Source organism: Cercospora beticola, chromosome 1 (genome assembly GCF_033473495.1).
Source record: "Cercospora beticola chromosome 1, complete sequence".
In the NCBI taxonomy this organism is placed as follows: Eukaryota; Fungi; Ascomycota; class Dothideomycetes; order Mycosphaerellales; family Mycosphaerellaceae; genus Cercospora; species Cercospora beticola.
Window position 1 is genome coordinate 3694448 of NC_088935.1, and position 24649 is coordinate 3719096.

The 24649-nt window shown below is 54.5% G+C and overlaps 12 protein-coding genes across 12 annotated transcripts; 6 read left to right on the forward strand and 6 right to left on the reverse strand.

Moving 5' to 3' along the window:
• Positions 1-60: 60 nt before the first annotated feature.
• On the forward strand, positions 61-2532 carry RHO25_001504 (uncharacterized protein; the record flags this gene model as incomplete). Its single annotated transcript, XM_023594115.2, has 3 exons — positions 61-66; positions 492-1062; positions 1121-2532. 3 exons carry the CDS (start codon positions 61-63, stop codon positions 2530-2532), a joined length of 1989 nt encoding a protein of 662 aa, XP_023458960.2.
• Positions 2533-2818: 286 nt separating this feature from the next.
• Positions 2819-4370, reverse strand: ARO8 (Aromatic/aminoadipate aminotransferase 1; the record flags this gene model as incomplete). Its single annotated transcript, XM_023594116.2, has 2 exons — positions 2819-3912; positions 3974-4370. The coding sequence occupies 2 exons, from the start codon at positions 4368-4370 to the stop codon at positions 2819-2821; spliced, it is 1491 nt and encodes a 496-aa protein (XP_023458959.1).
• A 206-nt stretch (positions 4371-4576) lies between these two features.
• Positions 4577-5038, forward strand: RHO25_001506 (uncharacterized protein; the record flags this gene model as incomplete). Its single annotated transcript, XM_023594117.2, has 2 exons — positions 4577-4858; positions 4934-5038. The coding sequence occupies 2 exons, from the start codon at positions 4577-4579 to the stop codon at positions 5036-5038; spliced, it is 387 nt and encodes a 128-aa protein (XP_023460082.1).
• Positions 5039-5364: 326 nt separating this feature from the next.
• RHO25_001507 (uncharacterized protein) lies at positions 5365-9099 on the reverse strand (the record flags this gene model as incomplete). The annotated part of the gene is made up of 1 exon (XM_023594118.1): positions 5365-9099. One exon carries the CDS (start codon positions 9097-9099, stop codon positions 5365-5367), a length of 3735 nt encoding a protein of 1244 aa, XP_023460083.1.
• Positions 9100-9545: 446 nt separating this feature from the next.
• RHO25_001508 (uncharacterized protein) lies at positions 9546-10963 on the forward strand (the record flags this gene model as incomplete). Its single annotated transcript, XM_023594119.2, has 3 exons — positions 9546-9901; positions 10046-10871; positions 10931-10963. The coding sequence occupies 3 exons, from the start codon at positions 9546-9548 to the stop codon at positions 10961-10963; spliced, it is 1215 nt and encodes a 404-aa protein (XP_023460084.1).
• Positions 10964-11863: 900 nt separating this feature from the next.
• RHO25_001509 (uncharacterized protein) lies at positions 11864-12475 on the reverse strand (the record flags this gene model as incomplete). The annotated part of the gene is made up of 1 exon (XM_023594120.2): positions 11864-12475. One exon carries the CDS (start codon positions 12473-12475, stop codon positions 11864-11866), a length of 612 nt encoding a protein of 203 aa, XP_023460085.1.
• Positions 12476-12911: 436 nt separating this feature from the next.
• RHO25_001510 (uncharacterized protein) lies at positions 12912-14708 on the forward strand (the record flags this gene model as incomplete). The annotated part of the gene is made up of 2 exons (XM_023594121.2): positions 12912-14345; positions 14400-14708. 2 exons carry the CDS (start codon positions 12912-12914, stop codon positions 14706-14708), a joined length of 1743 nt encoding a protein of 580 aa, XP_023460078.1.
• Positions 14709-15188: 480 nt separating this feature from the next.
• Positions 15189-16286, reverse strand: RHO25_001511 (uncharacterized protein; the record flags this gene model as incomplete). Its single annotated transcript, XM_023594122.1, has 3 exons — positions 15189-15388; positions 15473-15761; positions 15849-16286. The coding sequence occupies 3 exons, from the start codon at positions 16284-16286 to the stop codon at positions 15189-15191; spliced, it is 927 nt and encodes a 308-aa protein (XP_023460079.1).
• A 582-nt stretch (positions 16287-16868) lies between these two features.
• RHO25_001512 (uncharacterized protein) lies at positions 16869-17495 on the reverse strand (the record flags this gene model as incomplete). The annotated part of the gene is made up of 1 exon (XM_023594123.2): positions 16869-17495. The coding sequence occupies one exon, from the start codon at positions 17493-17495 to the stop codon at positions 16869-16871; it is 627 nt and encodes a 208-aa protein (XP_023460080.1).
• A 1596-nt stretch (positions 17496-19091) lies between these two features.
• Positions 19092-20285, forward strand: RHO25_001513 (uncharacterized protein; the record flags this gene model as incomplete). Its single annotated transcript, XM_023594124.2, has 2 exons — positions 19092-19907; positions 19959-20285. 2 exons carry the CDS (start codon positions 19092-19094, stop codon positions 20283-20285), a joined length of 1143 nt encoding a protein of 380 aa, XP_023460081.2.
• A 53-nt stretch (positions 20286-20338) lies between these two features.
• On the reverse strand, positions 20339-22243 carry RHO25_001514 (uncharacterized protein; the record flags this gene model as incomplete). The annotated part of the gene is made up of 2 exons (XM_023594125.2): positions 20339-20724; positions 20782-22243. 2 exons carry the CDS (start codon positions 22241-22243, stop codon positions 20339-20341), a joined length of 1848 nt encoding a protein of 615 aa, XP_023460076.1.
• A 593-nt stretch (positions 22244-22836) lies between these two features.
• RHO25_001515 (uncharacterized protein) lies at positions 22837-23754 on the forward strand (the record flags this gene model as incomplete). The annotated part of the gene is made up of 3 exons (XM_023594126.2): positions 22837-23016; positions 23119-23378; positions 23439-23754. 3 exons carry the CDS (start codon positions 22837-22839, stop codon positions 23752-23754), a joined length of 756 nt encoding a protein of 251 aa, XP_023460077.1.
• Positions 23755-24649: the final 895 nt, after the last annotated feature.

Sequence of the window (24649 nt, forward strand, 5' to 3'; positions counted from 1 at the left end):
AATAGACCACCCAATGGTGCAGAACGCAACTCATCATCACCATCTTTGTTGCTCGTAGTCATGACCGTCTGTTGTTCACCTCGAAAGCGCTAAGGACGGAGAGCACGTGAGGCCCGCCTCGGCTTCGAGATGCTTCGGTGGGACCGGGCATGGAAGCTAACGCGAGAGAGGGACAGATGGGCGTTCGGAAGACCAATCTTTTGTCGCTGCAGCAGTGCGGCAGCCTCCCGCAACGTGCGACACTTTGCTACTTGTGCACCTTTTTTTTGCTCCGTTACTGAGTCGCGCGCTCGTCTTCCTCTGTTTTCAGCTCCATATGGTAAATGCTCTTCTCATCCGACGCCGCTACCACCGCCGCTACCACCCCATTGCCTCCGCCGCCACCACCCAATCCGTCCACTCCCCACCTAACACCCGTCTGCCCTCTCATACTACTCTCCCATTGCACACGTGCCGTCTCCCTGCCGTGCTCTGACCAATCTGCGGGATAGCCCTCGTTTTTCAGCAAGAAGAAATCCACCGATCCTCAGACGCCGCCCGTCGAACCCACCACGAGCAAAAGTCCCGCCCGGTCACCGGAGAAAGAGAAGCGCGGCTACTTTGCGAAGGAGCGGGACAAGGACCGGCTCAAACGCTCCTCCAAGTCCTTCTCGCGCACCACATCCCGCCGTGGATCGGACGAGCATCCGCTGAACCTGCCGCCCGACGAGCTGCGGCGGCTCAGCGCCCTCTCCGCCCAGAAGATGAGCAGCAGCCCGCGAGACTCCAGAGAAGGCGGCGTGCCCGTCCCTTCCGACCCCATGGAGACGACGCCTGCGCCAGAGACTCCTGGCGCCTTTCCCACCACCGATGCCACTGAGACGACCAATGGCACAAATGGCGAGACGCACCCCGGCGACGACGAGCAAGAGCAACGGCCGACCCCGCCTCCTCACAAGTCACAGCCCAGCTCGCCGCCGCGACAAGAGCCACGACCCGAGGAGGCGGAAGCATTCAAAGCGGAGGGAAACAAGTACTACAAGGCGGGAAAATATGCGGCAGCCATTGAAGAGTACGGCAAAGGTAAGTCGTGATCATGCAGTCCATTGGGAGCGCTCGTGCTGAGACGTGAGTGCTGCAGCAATCGAGGCGAACCCTACGTCGACCTATCTCTCGAATCGTGCAGCAGCATACATGGCCGCCGGAAAGTACACCGAAGCGTTGGAGGATTGTAAGCGAGCGGACGAGCTGGAGCCGGGTAATCCCAAGATCTTGCATCGCCAAGCGAAGATTCTCACTGCCCTTGGAGAACCACAAGCAGCTCTCGATGTATACGATCGGATAGACCCTCCCGCAACGGCCAAGGACCGGCAGCAAGCCCAGGCGATGCAGAAGTACATCTCGGAAGCCCATGACAATCTGAATAACAGTTCAAGCGGGTCAATGGTGCTCTTTGCTCTGGATCAGGCTGAAAAGTCTTTGGGAACGACAGTGCAGCCTCCACGAAAGTGGCGGCTTATGCGAGGCGAGGCATATCTGAAGATGGGCACAGTAAACAGCCTGGGGGATGCGCAGAATGTCGCCATGGCCCTGCTCCGTGGTAACAATGCAGATCCCGAGGCTCTGGTACTACGAGGACGCGCATTGTACGGTCAAGGAGAGAACGACAAGGCTATCCAGCATTTCCGGCAGGCACTTTCGTGCGACCCTGATTTCAAAGATGCTGTGAAGTGGCTACGATTAGTGCAAAAGTTGGACAAAACCAAGGCCGAGGGAAATGAGCATTTCAAGTATGGTCGCTATCCTCAAGCTGTGGAGACGTACACTAGCGCTCTCGACATCGATCCTTCAAACAAGGGAACGAATTCGAAGCTGCTGAACAACCGGGCCATGTGCTACACCAAATTGAAGAAGTGGCAAGACGCGATCAATGACTGCGATGCTGCGCTCAAGCTGGATCCAAGCTACATCAAAGCCTCGAAGACAAGAGCGAAAGCCCTCGGCGCAAGCGGCGATTGGGAGGAGGCTGTGCGAGCGTTCAAGAACATTGCCGAGCAGCATCCAGAAGAACCGGGCATCGCCAAGGAAGTCCGTGATGCAGAATTGGAGCTGAAGAAGAGCAAGCGCAAGGACTACTACAAGATACTGGGGATTGAAAAAGATTGCAGCGATACGGATATTAAGAAGGCTTACCGCAAGCTTGCCGTGGTTCACCACCCGGACAAGAACCCGGACGACCCGGAAGCGGAGAACAGGTTCAAAGAGATTCAGGAAGCTCACGAAACTTTGATCGACCCTCAGAAGCGACAACGCTACGATAGTGGAGTCGATCTCATGGAAGATGGAGGTATGGGTGGTGGGTTCCCCGGCGGTATGGGAGGCATGGGTGGATTTGGAGGAGGCGGCGTGCAGATTGATCCAGAAGTGCTGTTCAACATGATGGGCGGTGGTATGGGCGGGGGAGGAGGAGGCGGAGGTTTCCGCTTTGCATCTGGCGGCGGCGCTCCACGAGGGTTCCCTGGAGGTGGACAAGGCTTTTCTCCATTTGGCTGAGTCTGCGAAGATCTGCTGTGTATTTCGCCGTGGATCTTGCTGCTGGTATTGCTGCATCGCATTGTACAGGCTGCCCACTTGCGGCGGAATTGGGGTTCTACAGCATAGCGGAGCGGCACGGCGCCGTAAGCACGACACGGATATACGAATAGATTGCGTTAGTGGCTCGAAGCAGCTTTGAGGCGTGGATAGAGGCGATGCTTCTTGCCTGGACCAGACCAGGATCACGTTGTACATTTTATTGATACAATGATTCACGACGAGCGTTCCATAATACGCGTTTCCATCAAGCTCCTGCAGCAGGTGCGACCGAGTCCCTCAGACTGTCTGCCACCAGAAAAGCCAGCTCGAGGGCTTGCTTCTCATTCAATCTTGGGTCGCAGAACGTGCGGTAAGCCTTGCTCAAGTCAGCGTCGTCTATGCCTTGACTGCCTCCCGTGCACTCAGTAACGGCATCACCCGTCAGCTCGAGATGCACTCCGCCTAGGTAAGTACCCTGCTGACGATGAATGTGGATGGCGGATGCCAGCTCATCGAAGACATGTTGGAACGAGCGCGTCTTGGTACCATCGGCCGTTGACCGCGTGTTGCCGTGCATGGGATCGCATTGCCAGACCACCAAGTGGCCAGTCTTCTGAACCGCATCGATGTGCTTTGGCAGCATGTCGGCAATCTTGTCCTTGCCGTACCTGGTGATGAGCATCACTTTTCCAATCTCGCGATCGGGATTGACAGTGTCCAGGAGGAGGGCAAGGTCTTCAGGTTTAGTGGACGGGCCGACCTTGATGCCAATGGGATTCTCCACGCCGCGTGCGTATTCCACATGTGCATGATCGGGTTGGCGGGTTCGGTCACCGATCCAGATGAGATGGGCACTCGTGTTGTAGTAGCCTGTGGGCTCGCCTTGAGAGGCTTTTGTATCGACTGCGGATGGCCTCCTCGTTGTGGAGCGAGTTGCGTTGCTCGGTCGCTTGAGCTTCCTGGTGAGAGCTTCCTCATACGCTAGCAGTAGTGCTTCGTGTGAGGTGAATAGGTCGACGCTACTCAGTCCGCTCGCGGCATCTGCGCCGATCGTGTTCATGAAGCGTAAGCTCTCCCGAATTGTGTTCACAATCCTGCTGTACTTCTCGAGTAGATCCTGGTCGCCGACATGTCCTAAACTCCAATCCATGGGATGATGCAAGTCTGCAATTCCAGAAGAGAGTTGAGCGCGCACATAGTTTAGTGTAGCGGCAGAATGAAAGTAGGCCTGTACCAGTCTGTCGGGATCGATCTTGCGATCATTGGGATGGAAGCTGTTCAAAATATCGCCTCGATAGCTTGGTATCTCCTGGCCTTCATGCATCTCTGTTGGCTTGCTTCTTGGCTTTGCGTATTGTCCTATCGGGTGTTAGCATACAGACGGTAATGTGGCCGCATATCGACGCTAGACAATGCCTACCTGCCATCCTGGCGATTCTCACCACCGGCTTGTTGCCGCCCCAAATCAAGACCAGCGACATCTGTAGCAACAACTTGATTTTGGAGTCGATGGAGTCATCGTGGCAGTAGTCGAAGAGCTCCGCGCAGTCCCCTCCTTGCAGCAGGAAGGCTTTGCCCAGGGCAACGTCGCGGAGAGCATTTCTCAGCTTCCAAATTTCGAGTGGAGTCACCAGAGGTGGAAGATGTTCGAGCTTTGTGAGAGCAGCTTTGACGGCCTGTGGGTCTTCATATTCTACCGCTTGCACAATCGGCTTGGATCTCCATGAGTCCGGACTCCACGGCGAAAAGGCCCCGTTGGTCGTCGTTGGCTGAGAGGGCACGGCGGCGCCTTGTGATGCACCCGCGCCCGATGCCATGACTGAGGCAAACTTGCCGACTGACGCTCAAGTCCTCTTCTGGAGCTTGACTATGTGCGTAATGATCAGGTCGAAATTTGATGTAGTGACTGAATCATGAAGAGGACAACAAATGAGTCTTTTGAATTGGAGTGCCAAGAATAGCAAACTCACGCCACTTCGACTTTCCAACGTGCCACTTTGTAGCGCCACTGATACCACACATCATGGCCGAGCCGCAACCACCCAACGTGCAAGAAGGCGCCGATGCGCCGGATGTACTGCCTGCAAGCAAAGAGGACCGCAAGGCAGCCGCAGCGTTGTCCTCACTCGATGCGCCGTCTGAAGATGTCAAGCCGAAGAAAGAGACCGATCTGAAAGCCTTGAACGAAGCGATGAAGGCTTTAATGCCGGCCGCGAAACCGAAGGAGACGGCCTCTTCGACCACCAAGAAGGACGAAGCGCCAAAGAAGGTGGTCAAAGTTGATGCTGCGGATGTTGCACTGCTGGTAAGTCTCCCACGAGCACACCTGCACTATATGACCGGTACCTTGGGCAGGAACGTGGTGTTGACAGGGACCCAGGTCGAGCAGTTGGATTTGAATAAGACGAAAGCTACGGAATTGCTGCGAGCCCACGATGCCGATGTTTTGAAAGCGATCAAAGCCTGGGTCACTGCAACCGCCTGAACGCGGAAACATCAAGCAGTATGTAGTGATCACATGCTGTATATCAAACAGAACCTTCCAGGCACGTACAGGTCTCAGCTACTCCAAATAGATCTGGCCGGATGTTGAAGGCAAGACTCTGCTGCGAGCGAGGTCACGCAGCGAACAGATCATTTGGCGGGAAAGCCTAACCGCTAGCGTGGGTCAGTCGTATGTGAATGTACAAGCGATTGAATTCGCTGAGCTACGAAATATTCGGCCTACGACGTGACCAAAGTCCACTTCAAGAACGGGCATCCAAAAGTCCTGTACAGCCCAACACTGCTCTAACATTGGCGCATAGCACGCTAGAGTTCCAGCCCATTAGCGAATGTCAACCTCCTCTGCGTGTCTGCCTTAGCGCTGAGATTCAACTTGCGCACCCTCTTCGCCGGCATGGTCTGCTGTACCAATGAACTGGGGGCTTTGAGATAGGCAGGCGTGGCAGGCTCCGAGCCGTCCTCGCTGTTCTCCTTGTCAGGCGTGCCAATCAACGACGTCTCGTCAGAGTGGTCAAAAATGCCCTTCATGCTCGCGCGACCGATCGACAACCGGCCGTTGCTAGTCCTGCGGTCACGTATAATGTTGCCCCCGTTGGTCTTCAACAGAGTGGACGGCTCCATACTCTTGCGACGTCGTTTTGTGCTGCGTGGATACTCGTCTACCTCGACAACGTACTCCTCGTCGGTCTCCGCAACACGATGTCCCTGCGCATCGCAGTCGTTGACCCATCTGCTGTTCACACAGTAGATTTCTTTACCAGTCCCTTCATTTGCGATCTGCGCGTTGTAGCTTGTCAGAGCTTCGATCAGCTTCGGGTTTCCCTCTTTGAAGACTACATGCGTGACGTTGTCGTTGAAGGTCTTTGTCGTCTTGGCTCCCAGCCTTCTGAGCAACATGGCAAAAGACTGTGACACACAAGCACCGTCGTGGGTATATACGTCGACCAGAGCCACAACACCACGTAGAGGTGCTGATGGATGCGGCGTCATTGCCACCTCACTAGGGGTACTTGTCGACGCTTTTGAAATGGTCCTCATCGGAGTCGAAGTTGCCTTGAGTGCAATCTTGCGCAACGAATTGGGCTTTTGTGCAGTTGCAGGTTGCTTGTTGGGCGATCGTCTCGCAGGCGTGAGCGACCGACTCGCTAACACGGCAGACTTCACTGTCTGAGGGCTCCGGGACACCTCTGGGGACCAGCTTGAACGTGTTCGCTTGGGAGTCGTAGCCATTGAGTGGCTTGTGTCTGTCGTGTCATGGAGGGACTTCCTCTTCAACGAGGAAGCAGTCTGCATAGGCACATATGCTGGCGTTGCTTGCTCTTGGAAAGGAGACCGTTGCGGCGAGTGATTGTGTGAGGGAACAAGAGGGGTGCCGTGGAAGACGCTTCCAGTGCCAGAGGGCGTGGAAAGACGGGCATGCGGGGACATTCTGTTCTTGCTGCTCTTTCCCAGCAGATCGTGATCAATTTCGATCGCAAAGCCCGAGGATGATTCTGCGGCTTCTGCGCTCATGGGTGTCGTTTCTGCACAGCGTGGAGTACCACTCTTGTCTAGATTGCGGAATTTGTCTTCAAATCCACCACCTTCGAGGGTCAGGGCCGGAGTTTCCAATTGCTGCGGCAGGGGAGAAGATAGTGCAAGCGTAAGGTCGCCTTCAACGCCCTCCTGCTCTTCGGGGAAGTCTTCTATCGTGGCCAGCTTGATCGGGCTGTGTGTGGTTGTGCGTGGACAGCTAGATTCCTCGAGCGAGAGAGTGATGTCCCCCTCAACTGTGTCTCGATCCTCTTCGAGGCTGTCTTCTGCAGTCACCAATTTGATCGGTGAGCGGGCAGTCTTGGGAGAGAAGACCGCCTCATCGAGGATCAGGGTATTGTCTCCCTCCATCCCGGCATCCTCCTCCTCCTCAATGCTGTCCTCTGCCGTGACCAATTTGATCGGTGAGCGGGCCGCGCTGGAAGAGTATTCTAGCTCTTCGATGATCAGAGTGTCATCTCCTTGGATTTCGCCGTCTTCTTCCTCGACCTCCTCAGCCGTGGCGATTTTGAAAGGTGTTGTAGCAACGGCCCGATTCAAGTCTGTTTCATCACACATGAGTGTCACGTCGCCATCGACCATCGTGTCGTCTTCAACAAGTTCTTCGATTTCTGGGCGTTGAGCGATCACGGCGCCTTGCGAAGGCTCGAGCACCTCCTCGCGATGTGCTACCAGAGAAGTGGTTTCCAGGAAATCGCTTATGTTGACAGTCTGTTCGGGAGAGTCGCATTGTTTGGCCACGCTTGGTGTAGACTCGGAGAGATCCGTGGTTGAATCGTTCCCGACTTCCGCCAACTGTGCAGTGGTTTGTTCTTCCTCACAAGTTATATGTGAGTTGTCACGTAAGGCTGCTGGAATGATAAGGCGTTCGGTAGGCTCCGCCTGCGGTAGACCTTGAAACAACGTCATATCATTTTCGAGCTCGAAGAGTGATGTATTGTCCTCTCGCAGGTTGTTCCAGTCGATTGTCTCTGGCTGCTCGATGGCATCTTCACCAAGGCTTGAAGATCGGCTAGCGACTATGGATGGTGTACCGAAAGCAATTGTGGCCATGCTGGGTTCAAGGCCGAAAGATGTATCGTGTGGTAAAGTGCTTCGTTCGCCACCCATTGCTTCGTCCATTCTGCCGTGGTCAGGCGTCTGAGAGAGCGCAGCACTTTGCGGTTCGGACAGGTCACCGTGCTCATGCTGTGAATGGCTCTCGTGCAAAGTCCCATCTCGCATTTCTGCATCTACTAGCGGGCTCGGGGAGTTTGTTTCTTGTTCGGGCTTGTGGTCGCTTGCGGAATGTAAACTCTGGTCTGAAATTCGGGGTTCCAGGTGATTTTGCAAAGCATCGGAATGGTTGGGTATGGAAAGGTGAGGCAAAGGTTGCAGCTTTGGAAACACCATGGCCGTGTCGCGTGCTCTCGCGACTGTCATGGGTCGGATCTCCAATGTCTGAACATTCTGCTTGAAATATGGTCTTTGAGTCTGTGGCGTTCCCCGCTGTGTTCCCAGGACCTGGAATCGTCTGACAGGCGTCTCCAACGCTACACTTGTATTCGCGAGTGGTTCAGCCTGAGCTGTGCATAGGTGAGAATGCTCCTGGCGATCGCAGCGTCTCATCGGGGTTTTCGGCGCGCACAATTCATCGTCCGATACTTGTTGTCCTTCTTGGTCCTCCCTGAGCTCCGAATTTCCATCATCTTGGAGCACATCATCTCTTGGCTTCAGGACGCGCTGTGCAGGATCTGCTGAAGTTGCTGACTTGGTGGGTGCTGCATCTATCTCAATCTTCGTCGCTGTTGCGGCACCTTCGCGCGTATTCCGTCGCTTGGGCGCTCTGGATGTTCGATCTGCCCCGTCTATGGCTGATGCCAGACCCGCCACATCGGCATTCTCGTCTGATACGTTCCGCTTTCTTGCCACTGGTCTGGCGGCTGGCTTAGCTGGCGCAGCTGCTTTGTTGACTGTGGTTTTGGTAGTTGCCACTTTAGGTTTCAGGACCTGAGTGATCTTCTTGGGCGATAGTGGTGCCGCCTTCTCCTTTGCCGCTGTCGCTCGCGTAGGCCTCGTGGCCCGCGACTGAGTCGGTTTCAGCTGAGGCGCGTCGCGCGGCTCTACGATGTCTGTAGTCTGCTTTGCTGCCTGTGTGGTCTTGCTCGTTCGGGAGGCTGTGGGTTGTGTGACCTTCTTCGCTGTTGTTTTCGTCGTGGCTCCTGGTCTTGTCGCCTTCTTTGTGGCAGCCTTCTCTGCTGGTACATCATTTTCCACCGTAGCTAGGCGGCCCTTCCGTATGCCTTTGACTGGCGGTGGAGCGGGCGCAGCCAATTCATCCAATTCGTCATCTTCGCGCAGTTCTGCTGACGATATGCGACCCGTCTCAGGCACTGTTTTCCTGGTTCGCGTCGTCTGTGTGGTTGCGGGTTTTGCTGCTGCTGTCGCCGGCTTGCGGGCCGGTTTCTTTTTGAGAGTCGCCACCGTATCTCCAGCACTCGTTCGAGCGCCGCCTCTCGTTGATACCATGGTATGCGATGATCGTGGTTGTACAAGTGGTTCGGTATGCACCGACTCGGAGTGACGCGCTTGCCCTGTTTAACAGCAGCGTGGTCCGGCGTTGCCATGACGACGCTGGCCCGGCACGAGACGTGCCTGCCCTTCAGCCGAACTCATGCCGTCTCGCTGTCATTGTCGTCATAATCGGACCAGCGATCGACCACATGCATGCACCTGAGTGCTCGCTTGCCGCTCCCTAGCGCTGGGGTTGTGAGTGAGACGATGGAGTTACTTTTGCGATGCCGGCGCATGGATTGCGGCTGGCAGGTACCGGCCTGCGGAAGCAATATGCTTCTCTAGACACGAAGCAGCACTTAATAATGTGTCATTGACTCCCTCTGTTCCATATCGCCATCAGTATCGCCGGGCAGCAGGCCAAAGCATCAAACCAGCAGTCAGCCGCGCGTGTGAACAATATGGCCACTTCTGATGACCACGATTTCGATTGCTTGACCATCAAGGAGCTGGAGCAGCATGCTCAGCAGCGTATGGACAAGCAAACACGCGATTACTACAACGAAGGCGCCGACTCAGGCTCAACACTCCGCGAGAACACCACGGCTTATGACAAGTACCGAATCCGGCCTCGTGTGCTCCGAGATGTCTCCAACGTTGATACGTCGGTCGACATCTTTGGCTTCAAGAACAGCATCCCGCTTGGCGTAGCCCCAACTGCTATGCAATGTCTGGCTCATTCCGACGGTGAGCTAGGTACGGCCGGGGCGTGCAAGGAGTACAATGTGATCATGGGCTTGTCCTCTTTTGCCACCAAGTAAGTGACCAAAATCCATACTTCGCTGCCTCGTGTCTATTTCGGGCCGAGTTTGCTGTGGCCATCTCTACGTGGCTCGCAGACATACCCGGCCGCCATTCGCCTGAGAGATACCCTTGCTGATCCGCTGCTTGTTTGTTTCAGATCGCTCGAGGAGGTGGCAGAAGCAAGCGGAGATATTCCCAACGTTCTTCAGCTGTACTTGTTCGAGGAGAAGGAGCACAGCGCGAAGCTCATTCAACGAGCCAAAAAGGCTGGCTACAAGGCTGTCTTCCTCACCGTCGACACTCCCTTCCTCGGCCGACGAAATCTCGAAATCCGAAACAAATTCAAGCTTCCTCCGCACTTCAAAATTGCCAACTTCGCCGACGATGACCCAATGCAGCCGGCAAACCAGGAGAAAGCACAGGAGCAGCGACCGCAGCCCCAAAGGCGGAAGTCTGAGGCAGGCTATCACGATGGCGAGAAGCGTGTGTGGCCCACTGGGCCCGTAACTTTCCACACGCATGCTCCAAATCCTACTCTGTCGTGGGAGCAGGATATTGACTGGCTCAAGAAGGAGTGTGGAAGCGAAATGCAAGTATGGGTGAAAGGCATTGCTACTTCAGAGGACGCTATTCTCGCACTGCATCATCAGGTTGATGGCATCGTAGTGAGCAATCATGGTGGCCGTCAGCTCAATGGCGCGCTCGCTACACTTGACGCTTTGCCAGAGATTGTCGAAGCAGTTGGGGGCAAAATTCCAATCCACGTCGACGGCGGTGTCAGGCACGGTACAGACGTGTTCAAAGCTCTTGCACTTGGAGCAGACTTTGTCTGGATCGGACGGCCAGTCTTGTGGGGCTTGGCATACAAAGGTCAGGCTGGAGTCGAGCTTTGCTTGAAACTGTTGAGTGATGAGATCAAGTTGTGCATGGCACTGGCTGGCACCACCAGGGTGCAGGATATCACCAAAGAATATCTCGTGAAGGTAAGCAAGAGTGACAGTGTCGAGTGCTGGCAGAAGGTTACTGACCCAATGTCGTTTAGATGGACCGCAGCGGATTCATCTCACGCTTGTAGTACTAGACAGTACGACCGAGCGACGGTAGTGGCAGAGACGAATTAGAGCAATCGACGATTCCGTGTAACAATAGCATTGACGAATAATTCGACAAGTCATATCTTGGTGGGGTGATATTGCATGTGTCCGAATTCTGCATGAGGCCAACTGTTTTTCGTACATTATAAGGGATTTCAGGTCTCTGTCTGACAGGCGCCGATGAACTTCCCAGGCTTATCGCAGGAGCTAGAAAAGTGAAAGCCGTACCCGCCATGGTCTTTTGATACTAGTCTCTCACCCCGAGCCTTCGATCAGCACTCTAAAAGGCCACCTTCTCCTAGCGCCCGCCCGCTGTGTTGGTCTCAGAGCCCTCAGCGCATCGCACTGGGGTCGCGAGATCCGCGAATGCATTCCGAAGCTCTGCGACTGTAGCGCGCAGCTTACCAGAGGCTTGTCCGAATACAGCAGCACCAGCTGCTCACAATTGCGGCATGCCCCATCTGGTCAAATTGCTTATGATTGTGAGAAACTTGTTTGGACACTTCTTTGGCTTCAGATGGCGCAGCAAGTTGAAGTGCTTGCCCGGCGCGTGGAGAGCGCAATCACGATTCTGGCCAATCTGCCATGCTCTGTTGGAAGTTCCTATGCCTCGCGGACTTGTTGCATCATCTAAACCCGTGCGTGAAACAGATTGTTCAAGCAGTACCAAGCGATCTGGAGACGACCATACAGCGCATGATGCGCAACGTTCGCAATGTTCTAGGTAGCCGGGCTTCATTTAGAGCTGTGATCATGGTCCAAATCACAGGCAGGTGACCACATGCTTTCAAACATTTGCAATGGAGTAGCAAGCAGTATAAGGAGAGCGCCCCGCAAGGGAGGCTTGGACTTCTCAAGTCAGGACATGTAGGAGCTTCGAGTCAACCACAAGGCGCATCGGTGAAATGACTCTCGACATGGCGGCTTACAGCGACCTCGTCGCCTTCGAAGACCCCGCAGACCGGGCACGTGGCGTTCACGCTGCTGAGTGATGGCTCTGTTCGCTGCCCAGTGGCACTTTGCGGCTCGTCAAAATTTGGTAGGAAGTCTGCGAGGGTCCTGGGCGGTGGTCCAGCAGCAGAATCGATGTAGCCGTCGTCGTACCGTACGTCAGCCACATGCTTGAAGCCACCGCTCGTAGTGGACGTCGTCGTTATTGTTGTCGTTGTCGGTGGCACTGATGCCGACATGCGCTGCACACGGCCCACCCTGCCATCGGTCAGACGTACCTTGACGCCCCGTGGGTGATCGCCGCGAGTCAACACGTCTTGAACGATGCCTTGAACCTCTCGGCCAGTGGGCTGATCTGCTTTCAGCACTATTGATACGGCAGCACCGGGCACGACCTGTTGAATCGAAGGCACAGGGTGGTATTCAGGGCCGCGGTGCACATCTCGCCCACCTCGTCCACCTCGCCTGCCTCCGCCACCGCGATCACCGCGTCGAGCGTTGTCGTGTGCAGCGCGAGGCTGGCGGTTGCGCGGGCGTTGCATGCTGGTGGTGCGCTTGACCTGGACAGTGGATGCGCAAGGTGAAGAAGGTCGTTCGAAAGCTGGAAAGGCTCGCGTGGCGTTGCCGGAGGTGGTTCGGTTCCCTTGGCATTTTGCACGCTCACTTTGTCATCCACGCGAACTTCCAGTCCGTTCAGCACATCTCTTCCATCACTGTCCCTCTACCCCGTGCTCCGCCATCGACAACGACAGTTCCGCCTGCACTCTCCGCCCTCCACTCCTCTCACCGCCCCGCGCTCGCACTGCAACTCCAGCGCCACGTCCCCACGAGCTCGCAGCACTTTCTGCCCCAGTAGTGCAGCACAAACCTCCGCGAGCAGACAAGCTCGGTTGGCCGAGTTTCACGAACACACCCCATCCTCGCAACCCGCAGGACACCTCTGCCTCGTTCGCGCGCACCCCGCTCACTTCTGCCATCATGGCCGCCGAAGTTTCCGGACTGCCCAATGGCAGCTACGGCGTGCACCAGCCCTACGCCGCTGGGGACCAAAGCAGCTACGGCTACTCTGCCTCCAACCAAAATTCACAGCCACCTGCTGCTCAGCAAGCTCCGCCGCCATCCACCACGCCGTCCAACTCCGCACCGCAATCCGCGCCGCAATCTGATATCCCCAAGGATGAGGTCGGCTGGTATTTCGTCGAGCAGTACTACACCACGCTGTCCCGATCGCCGGAGAAGCTCTACCTGTTCTATAACAAGCGCTCGCAATTCGTTTCGGGGCAGGAGACCGACAAGGTCGCCGTGTGTGTGGGACAGCGCGCAATCAACGACAAGATCCGCGAGCTGGATTTCAATGACTGCAAGGTCCGAGTGACCAACGTCGATTCGCAAGCTTCGGACAGCAACATCGTCATTCAAGTCATTGGCGAGCTGAGCAACCGCGGCCAGCCTCACAGAAAATTCACGCAGACATTCGTCCTCGCCACGCAGACCAACGGCTATTTCGTGCTGAACGACATCTTCCGATACCTAGTCGAGGAGGAAGACGAGGCCGAGAATGAACCACAGCAACAGCAACAAGAGGAGACACAGCAGGTGCCCGACGCAGAAAGTGGCGTGCAGGAACCTGCACCTACCGAGGCGCACCCCACCACTCTCACGAGCTCCTCTGACCCTGCCGCCGTGGAGCACGATGCCGAAGAGGTTGATAAGAAAATTGATGAGAAGCTTGCGAATGGAACGAAATCAGAAGCCAACGAGAAGACTGCTGCTCCTGAGGAGGCGAAGCCGGCAGCGGTGGAGCCCGAGACGAGTGAAGAAGCGCCGGCCGCGCAGACCGAACAAGAGCCTGAGCCAGCCAAGGAGCCAGAGAAGGAGGTTACTGCTGAAGCGACTGCAGAGTCAGAGACCGCGAAAGAACCGGAGCCAACACGTGCACCTTCGCCGCCGAAGCAGGAAGCACAGAAGCCTGCGCCCGCACCAGCACCAAAGCCGGCCGCGCCGGCAGTGCCAAAGACTTGGGCCAGCCTCGCAGCATCTGCTGCCAAGACTGTAGCTCCAGCAATTCCACAGCCAGTGGCACAGGCCGCGAAGGCCGTCGCTCAGAAGACAGCCACCACAGTCACTCCAACCGCACCAGCCGCTGCTACCAACCCAGCGACCCCGATCACTCCGTCTGCCCCATCTTCACAAGATGCAAAGGCCAACGACTCTCAGGACGAGTGGACTGCAGTGGGAAGTGCCCACAACCGCAATGCTTCGAAGCAGACCAACTCCGCTCCGCAGCAGCAGCAGGAGCCCCAATTCCGTGGCTACATCAAGAACGTTTCCGACAACGTGGACGGCAACAAGCTGAGGGCAGAACTTGAGAAGTTTGGCGATCTCCTCTATTTCGACATTGCGCGTCAAAAGGTAAGCCTCCAGAAGAGGTGCGCCAAGGTTGACCGTCTGCTAACTATCTCACAGAATTGTGCTTTTGTTGACTTCAAGACCGCCGAGGCTTACAACAAGGCCAAGGCCACCCAATTCGAGGTTGATGGCAACGATGTTCCCCTTTTCGTTGAAGAGCGCAAGTTCCGTCCCGGCTCAACACCATATATCCCACGCGGCCAGTACCAGGGCGGACGTGGTGGACCTCGTGGTGGTGGCAATCAAGGTGCTCCACGGGGCAATTTCCAGGGTGGCCGCGGCGGTCCCGGCCAAGGCGCACCGAGAGGCCGTGGAGGATATGCGTCTGCCGGCCCGCGCGGCGGACGTGGCGGTGCTCAGTCTTAAGCATCATGCCGAGTCAACTTGATGAGGTCTGCAGCGTCGCCCCTGCTCACTTTTCACGGCGAAGGAACGAATTCGGCAACCTTTCACCTACCATTCGACGCGATGTACCATTACTTTGAACGTATTACGCCTCGATTCCTCGCTGATCGAGTTCATTTGGGAGTGGAAAGGACTTCTAATGTGTCATTAGCAGCAGACGAAATGTTATGTTCAAAGAGAGACGGCGGCAAGGGAAAAAAGCGAGCTTGTTATTATATCAGCTAGGTTTTTTGCGTTGCATAGCGTGGCTTCCTGAGCGTGGCAAGGGGCACGTGCTTGGCCTTAGAGCGGCACCAAGAGCGACGAAATGCTCTACTCGATAGTTTGCCACTCGACTCTGTGTATGAAGAGTGCAGGGTTTAGACTTTCGAGACCAATTGTACGAACACATTGCCTTCAATTCTTTCGACGACTATCTCGTAGCATACTTCACAGCTGCCTCTAGCAAGTCATTGCCTCGCCTGTGAGGTCCCTTTGCTTGATCAATGTCGAAAAGCCACGTGCATCCGGGTCACTGCAGCTCTGCTTCTTAAACTCGTCCACGGACAGGTCTGGGGCGTCATCCGGATACTCGATGTGAAAGACTGGCTTGTTGGCATCGATGAAGGGTCTGTATGAGTCGCACTCTTTGTAGTGTACACCTGGAGTAGTCATTAGAAAGCAACACTCAGCAATGCAGTGCCAGGCGTCACTTTTCATGGGACGAGACGATCACTTTGACTTACATTCTTCGTTAATCTCCCACTGGGAGACGTCAACCACGCGATTGACAAGAGCATCATCGCCATTTTTCAAACCATATGCTAGACCCGCTTCGTGTGCAGTCTGAGCCAGAAATCGGATGAAGTCGACAGCATCATCTTCCGTCATGTCGAATCCAGAGTCATTTTGGTAGCCATCGATGTTGTCCGGATCTACGCCATCACAACCTTTGGATTTGGCCTCGTCTATTCTCTTCTTCATAATGTCTCTGACTCCTTGGCTTCTGACATCAACCCATTTCTCGTCTGGCCACTGCAGCGCATATAGTTAGCATGAGCTGAGAAAATAGGCATCCTGCGATGCACTCGAGATCAGCAGGTTTTCAACGCTTGCACTTACCCCGTCCATTACTTTCCCCACGGCCTCTTTCGGAAAGTCTCCAGCATCACTTCGATAATCTTCCACACTACCAGCCGAGAAGTAGCATATCACACGTCGTCCTTTGGCATGAAAAGATTCTACAAGGGATGAGCTCGCGAGAGCCATGTCGAAGTCCCAAACAGAGTACGCGTTGTCCTCGGCAGCAGATACATCGGGCACTTTCAAGAGTTGAATATTCCATGACTGGCCTGCGGTCGGCTTCCAAAGATCGGAAGATTGTGTGTTCGAAGGTGTCGAACCTGTATTTGTTGGAGTGTCATAGTTCCAGTCTGGCGATAGCCAATCTTTCAATGGTGACAATGCTCCGAGAATCTGCTGAAGTTCGAGATTGTTCGCAAGGCAGAGAGATGAGAATTGTAGGGCCAGAAGTCCAGACCGACTGATTGTCTTGACCATTTTTGGGGAAGATCGACGCAGCGCAAACCAATCTCGAAAACAACAACTTGGTCACGGAATGTGTTTTGATTGCTGAGCCACTTTCCAATTGTGCAGAATCAGTACAGATCCAATGGTCGCTATATATCGATCATGCGTTCGTGGAGAAGTCAAAGTTATTAATTGTGCGCTGTGGCGGAGGCGCAGTCTGGCCAACGCCTACGCTGAACCTTCGGCTCAGCCAGGAAGCATCGTTGCGTGCTTCTACTCGAAGGATGCGGCGTAGCTGGAATCACACACGCTTATCAAGAGGCTCCAAGCCTTCATCGTCGCAAGTCATGAGGCTTGTGCCGGTGCTTGTGCGCGAAGGTCAGGAACGAGACGCGGTCATCCTTCTTCACTCTCATTCCATCTCTGCACAGTGCCTCGGCAGGATCCGACTGTTTGGAAGTGAACCAAGGTATTCCTTGCGTCCGCCAACTTCGTGCATCCTGAACGAGAATGAGACAGTATTGGCGTAAAACAAACAAGAATCTCGTGATGCGGTGTTTTGACAACTGGACGCTACCTTGGTGGCGTTTTTCGAGGCAGCGCACTCTGCTTTTAGGCTTCAACATATCGCTTCAGATCATCTCCCTGCGCATCGAAGGCTTTCTGGAGGTTTTTCTTCAACAAAAGAGCCAGAACAGGAGCTAGCAGTCCATAGTAAGATTCGTAACTGACATATCTGATCGTACCATCACCAAGGTCTGTGAGGATGTTGAGGTGTTCCGCAAGCTGACCGGGACCGTCATATCTCCAGCCATTGACAGCAATCTTGCCTTTGCCGTCCACATTTCTTATGTCGATGGTGACAATTTCGTCCGAGGTAGAATTGAATGGCCCGAGCAAACCCTGCGTAATGAACTTCACTTTGGTTTCGAGGGGAGCAGGGCCGGGTGGCAGTGATTTGGGATCAACTGGTTGCACATCGACGACGAATGAGTTCCATTCCGAGTAGCGACTGAAGTCCAAGAGAGCATCGTAGGTCTCTGCGATCGATGCCTTCAGCACACGCTCGGAGCACACGGTGAAGATGATGCCGTCACCGCCGTACGTAGCTGTAGGCAGCTTTTTTCCGTCGTTGCAGCGGGTGTTGACGAGCTCGGCTGGTGGAATCTTATAAAGTTGTGCTTGCGAGATGGTCGCCATTACGGCGATAGCGACTTTCCAGGAGGCTTTCATCTTCATTCCTGGTGTAACGAGCTTGCTCCGAAGAGTTGACCGACCTTGAGTGGAAGATGGAAGAGACGAACTGGTACTGAGACCGATGCCAAATGCATTGATTCCATGCCAAGAGTGCTGACGTCGATGGCGATTCGGAAATCTCGCATAGCCATACCTTATCCCAGGATGAGGCTGCGAACGAGCGATTAATGGAGTTTTCAAGTCAGTGATGCAGCGTGCCAATCCGGGAACCATAATCTCTGGAGCCCAAAGATTGGGCAGTTCGTACTTGCCGTTACCTGTTATAGACATCAATGCAGCTGAGGAAAGCGCTGCTTTCATGTCACCTCGACCTTTTCTGCAACACTTTTTAAAAACACACAGCTGGGTTCCGAGACCGCAACTCGCAAAGCGTCGAAATCCGAGTGGAGCTTCGCTCTAGAGCAGAAAGAAGAATGGACGAAGGTTCCGGCCAGGCCAGGCGTTGCCTTTACTCATGTGTTCTTGCCTCTGGTGGGCTTGGCGGCTTTCGCAAACCCGAGAGAAAGTGCCAACCGCCTCAAAGCTGCCGGACACGCAGCAGTCGTGGTTGTAACTTGGTAAGCAGCGACCACCTGGCTGTCTGATGGTGCTCTTGACCTTGACAACTCCAAATTCGTCCCCGACCGTATGGAACTTGGAAGACGGCAACGGAACGCGTAAGACGCGTAGCGCGAAGTCGCGCACACAGCGGTCAAGGAAGGTCCATCAATGGATCATTCATCAATGAATGTATCACAGATGGAAGGCCTGAAGGCCCAGTGCTGCGATACAAGCGAAGAATGTTCACATCGGCATGGAAATGGCGAGTCCCTGAGAACCTGAGCGACAGCCTGTTTCGACTGGTGTCGGCAAACTTGCTGATCATGTTCAAGCCCTGCGGCCCCTGAGCCCATCACCTGACCAAGCGAGGGCGAGCGGAAGCAAGACCTGTCATGAACGAAACCGATTCTACTCTCCGTTCAAAATCACGCAGTGTGATCGAATGAAGTTGTACGGCGATCATGTGCACTCGATGCACAGCGTCGAGAAATGCCGCGCCATGCAAATACGAGCACAGCTTCACGAAGTGAACAAAGACCCTGAGCGACGCCACTGAATCTCATGACTCTGCCAGCCCCGCCGCGATTCGACAGTCTTAGGCTTCGAGAAGTGTTTGCGCAAGCCACAAATCTTCCTTCCACATTTTAGGGCCAGGGACTGGATTCACAAAAAAGGTAATAGGACTCTCTGTCGTTTCAATGGCGTTTCGCTCCTTTCAGGTTTCTTGTTCTCAAACTTGGTATTCTTCAAAATTAAATGGGCAGGTACGACTATGGGCATGAAAAGCGCAATGATGGCGACTGGCGGCCTTCTGGACGCGCGAATCTGCCATACCTGAGAAGACGAGTTCCTAGGAGAGTTTTCTACCTGATTGCTTCCATCGTGTGTGTGGTATATCTGTTCTGGACACATCAATGGCCCCCGCTATCATTCACCATTGGCCGAACAGAATCAGTAGCACAGGAAAACAAAGGCTTGCGAGAGTCTGCAGTCGGCCGATGCCGCCATCTGCCAGGAGCGGATGACACTGTGGTGGTGATGAAGACGGGTGGGACTGAGCTTGGGCACAAGTTACCGATACATCTCAACACCACACTCCTCTGCTACCCCAACAAGATTATCTTCAGTGACTACGAAGAGGACTTCCTCGACGAGCACATTTTCGACGCTTTGGAGTCCGTGAATGAGGTGACCAAATCTCAGCATCCCGATTTTGAGCTTTGGAGACGTCTAAGAAATGGCGGAGGGAGAAGGGCACTCGAACCACATGAGCTTAGCGGCCAGGTCAGCAAAGTTGGAACCTCGATGGGAAAGACTGACAACCCCGGCTGGCGTCTGGACAAGTGGAAATTCTTGCCCATTGTGAACAGGACTTTGTCGGAGTGGCCGAACAAGAAATGGTACATCTTCGTCGAGACTGACACCTTTATCCACTGGCAAACACTGCTCAATTACTTAGCAGCGCTCGATCATACGCGGCCGTACTATATCGGCGGGCCTATGTGGATTGGTGACATACTGTTCGCCCACGGCGGGACCGGATTTGTGATCTCTAAGCCCGCGCTCGAGAGTGTGGTGAGCATGTTCAGAGGCCATCAGACTGAATGGGAGTGGTTCGTAAATGACTTTTGGGCTGGCGATGGAGTACTCGGGAAAGCAATGATTGATTCTGGTACACGGATGACCCATGGATGGCCCATCTTTCAAGGCGACGGCATCGGAAGCATGGACTGGACTCGCAACGAAGGCGGTCGCAGGCTGTGGTGTTCTCCAACCGCGAGCTACCACCATTTGACTCCGAGCGTTGTCGAAGACCTTTGGCGGTGGGAGATGGACTGGATGGCGCAGGTTGATGTACGTGCAATGTGTCCCACATGTGAATATTTGCTGACTATGTTGTGACAGGAACCGCAAGCCGTGCTGCACCATCACGATATGTACTCCATGTATCTGCTACCTCGGATCCAGAAGCCACGGATCAATTGGGACAACCAGTGCAAGGATGACAAGGGACCAGTGGCCGATCTCGAGGAATGTCGCAGCATCTGTCAACAGTCCAGGACATGTTTGCAATATTCCCTGAGCATCGATTCGAGATGTCTGGTTTCAGAGAGACCGCAGCTTGGTGAGATGGCCAAAGGAGTGGAATCTGGCTGGATCGCGGATAGGATGGAGCAATTTGCCAAAGAGCAGGAACCTTGCCCTCATGGTGAAGAGGCGTGGATTTACTGAAGGGTGTTGCTGCTTGTTGTTGAAGAACTCGCCGAATTCAAGCGCATCTAATTTCACCGAATGAACACATCCTGCGGCGCGGTCCACTGCTCCATCGCAAGCGCCTCGCCATTCATGACACCTTGAACGTACGCTTCTCCAATCAATTTGAAAGTGCCGTCTGTCTGTGGTCTTAGGACATATGGCACCCCGGAGCCAAGGATGATGTACACAAGATCCCCTTCAATCGTCCCATGAGGCGCCAATCCTATGTAGCCGGTGGTAGTGCCGAAGAATACTCTGCCACGCGTTGGGCCCAGAGTCAGTGTCAGTCTTGCATTGTGAGGATCGTCAAGCTCCTCGGCAAGGTCGTGCTCGTCGATGAGGCTGCGTCTGCGTCGAGGTTTGTGAGGATTGGATGGGCTCGCCGGCGCTGATTGTCCTGTGTAGTAGCCGTGTCCTGGGTTACGATCAGCAAATGTCTAACTTTTCGATCGACATGAACGAGAACACTCACTGCACAAGCCGAGTTCACTTCGCAAACCTCTGTAGGCGTCGCTCTTTGCTGTACTTCCAGGAGATAGCGCTATCCTTGCGTTTGAGATTTGTCTAGCCTCAATACCCCAGCGTTCTATAGAATCGCGAGCATCTGAAACAGAATCGCCCAAGAGACGGACATCGCCAGCTACGGAAACAGTATCGAGCAACTTACCACAAAGCTGAAGGCCAGTTTCGTAGTTCCAATCGATCTCTAGCTCATCTCCACCAGCTCTGAATCGTGGATCGAACACAAAAGGCCTTGAGAGGAGATCGGTAGTCCAATCCGGAACCCACGACTGCAGTGGCGAGTCACGATTGTGATAACCGGCGCAAGATAGCAGAATCAAGGCATGTCTTGCTTCCTTTGCGGTTCGCGAGATCTTTGCATCGCTGCCAGCACTTCTGCTGGCTTCACCAATGACATGCAGGGCGAACTCCGTGAAAATATGCTCGGGACTGCATTGGTAGTCTGGCTCCAGGTCATGATTGCTCAGCCCGAGAAGCGCAAATACCTTGTCTCTCGGGTCCGTTGCACCTAGATCGCGGGACATCAGTAAGAGGTCGAGCAGATCCATGTCGTTGGCCTGATCGGCTTGGGGCTTGCGCAAAGAGACGGCTGTGGCATGCAATTGCTGATGTCTTCGCCGAATGCGATTGATACGTGAGAAGGGCAGCTCCCATGCGCTGGCTGTAGGGTCTTGGTGCCATTGCGCTGCAGATGGCTCATCAAGCAGGCTGACAATAGCCTCCAGATCATCCCACAGTAAGGTGCTCCCACCTAGGACAAGTTCGACGACAGGGTTCAGAACAATCTCTTGCACGATCCACGTACGCCAGAACCAAGGTCTGCGCAGGATGGCAGCAAGCGCTTTCCACTTTCGGTCGCCTCGGCGAGGAAGGCCAGGAGTGTCCAGCGAGGACTTGGGATGAGCGCTTCCACAAAGCAGTCTCAGTTGCTCTGCAAGCTGCATGCCTGCTTGAGAATCATCGTAGTGATCTCCCAACCACACAAGAACTTTTCTAGCATTGAGGAAAATCTCTCCCATCATTTTGACTTGTGCATTACGCTCAGGGAGGCTGTCCTGCCAAATACAGATCTGATCTATCCATAGCGTGACAGGATGCATGGGATCGCGGAAGCGGAACAATGCCTCGTGGAGGTTCTCTGTTACTACCAGTCGTCTGTCATTGCAGAGGATGGTCTTCGTCCTGGACGCATCTCCCCAGGTGTACGAAAGGGCATCATAAATCTGAGGGGCTTGCTGGCCAGATTGCGGCAACCACGATTCGACCAGGTCTATCGCAACACGCTTATTCCCGGATCCCGGTCGAATTTTGGCAAGACGAATACCATTTTTGGTGTCTCTGAGACGTTCGTAGTGGAAGTTCTGTGTGTCCTGGCCTGAGTTTGTTCGGCTTGTGTATCGAGCCAAGCTCATAGTTATTACTCTGGTCGAAACAGAGCTCAGGGAAAGTGCATTCCCTGCTCATCGTGACTGCCAGCACGCAGCAGCGGCATGAGCGGTGTTCTTGCTGAGACGCATACACATCTCGCCGTGAGTGGAAAGTGCTCAGCATCATCAGAGTGAGAAAGCAACAGCATGATCCTCAGCCAGAATAGTCGTGGTCCATCACTCTTTCACTCACGCATTCCGACACGTGCTTTGTAGCTTAAGCGCCCAGCAGTATTTCCGGCCCCGACTTGCAGCGATCTCGAACGCAATCCTTCGGTCGGCACTCAAGCCATCCGCTGCCCACACGCTCAGCTCGCATCGGCCGAGCAGCGCGAAAGGCTGAAGGGTGGGATCGACAGCCTTCCATACTCACTGCACGTCCGCTCGTAGTCAACCCGTCTGTATCACACCATCCATCTAATTCTCACAAACCCACCTCGCTGTGCACGCCGGCGGGCGCATCTCCATTCGCTCGTACACAGTACCTCACATTCGCTTGACCAGAACCAGACCAGATCAAACACGATTTCTTACGACACGAATCCTCCCAACCGAAAGCGGCTGCCAGTTGCGACACGATGCGCTTCCACGCCTTTGATCGGCGCGCCAAAACTGCGCCTTCGTCCTACCCTCGCGTTGTCTTCCATGGCATACGGAGCGGACAGCTCCTCGCGAGCTTGGTCGTTGGAGGCATCATGATGTATTTCATCTACCAGCTCACACACGACAAGTGGAATACGCCGTGGACGTTTATCTGGGTAAGAATGGACCTTGAGAAGGAAAGCCCCAAACGCGCGGTCCTGGAGAAAAGCGATGGAGCTGGGAGACCATGAATCTATGCTGATCCAATTGTGTCACAGCTTTCTGCCGCCTCGCTCTTCTCCATAGTCGCCCTCCTTGTCACGATCGTACTGCACTGCTGCTTCGGCCTCAATCCGCGGTTCAATCTCGCCATCAATGGCTTCCTGCTGGTGGTCTGGGCGATCAGCTGGTCACTTCTGACGTGGTTCATGAGTGGGACACTTGCGAACATGTGCGATGTGCAGCATTGGCATGAGGACGTGGGGATCATGGTATGCAGGATATACAAGGCACTGTTCACGTTCACATTGCTGGGCTTGTAAGTTGTCGCTCGCAATGCGAGGAACTGGCGAAGTTGATACTGACATTTCTTGCACAGCATCTCCACGATCGCGGCTTTCCTTTTGGATATCTGGGTACATCGCAAGAACACTTCGAGGGGGATGTACAAACTGCAAGAGCTGGATCACAAGAACAGACCGAACGCTGTGCGTGGGCCTTTTACAGATCTTGATCACGATGAGCTCAGGCCTGGCAACCCACGTGAGAGCAGCGCATGGGAAGCACCGCGGCACTCTATGGGTCCATATGGCGAGCAACCAGAACTCAGAGCACCGCGTCACGGCTATGCTGTGCCAGAAGGACAGTTCGGTTACGACACGGGGTACAGTAATGGTCACCATCAGATGCGATGATCTCCCATGTGGGCGAGGAGACATGGAGTTGAGGATGTTTTGAGCTTGTTGCGTTTTCTAGCCATTTGAGATACCACTTGCGCAGGTCACCGCGAGACATGTTACGATGATGATATGATAGCGACAGTAAGGAATGTTTCAGCCTTCGCAAAAGTATCAATTGTGCTTCCAACAGCAAGCGGACGGTGTAGGCATGGTTACTCCAATCTGTCAGCCAAATGATGACAGATGGAAGGGCACGCTGCAAGGCCCAAGACACTGCACGACCTCATCCATGCTGCCGAGTGGCAGTACAAGAGTCTTGTGGTCGAAGACAACGCCATTGCCGCGTGCCCAGATCTGTGCGACTACCAGCCTCGCTTCGCGTAGATATCGAAGTATGGTGAGGCCAAGATGAAGAGGAGCCTTTTCTATTGCAGTCGAGCCACAAATAGAGCACGGGATGACTTTGTTGCGGCGTGGTCGTAAGCATGGCATGCCGCTTCGCCTAGCAAAGTCAAAAGGCAGCCCTGTGATCGACGACACTTCATCTCTCCTCTCTTCACTCTCCATCTTGTGCAACCGTCACAAGCAAGGCATGCTCACTCCGCATTCGTGTATCACACCGAAAAGGTAGCGCAGAATTCGCCAACTCGGACACGAAGTGCCGTGCGCCTGGTTTCCTCCAAGCGACGGAAACCACTTTGCAGAATTCTCGAAGGATTCTCGTCATTGCACTTTTCGTCCACAAGGAAACCTCCACAGCATTATCGAATGGCAGATAAGCGCAGCAGCTATTCTTGCTATCGGGCCACGCGCTCTACCAGTGACGTCGAGCGGAGACGAGATCCACTTTCGCGAGCACCTCCATTTATCAGCGACTGATCAGGAAATACGTCAAGCGGAAGGCCACGAT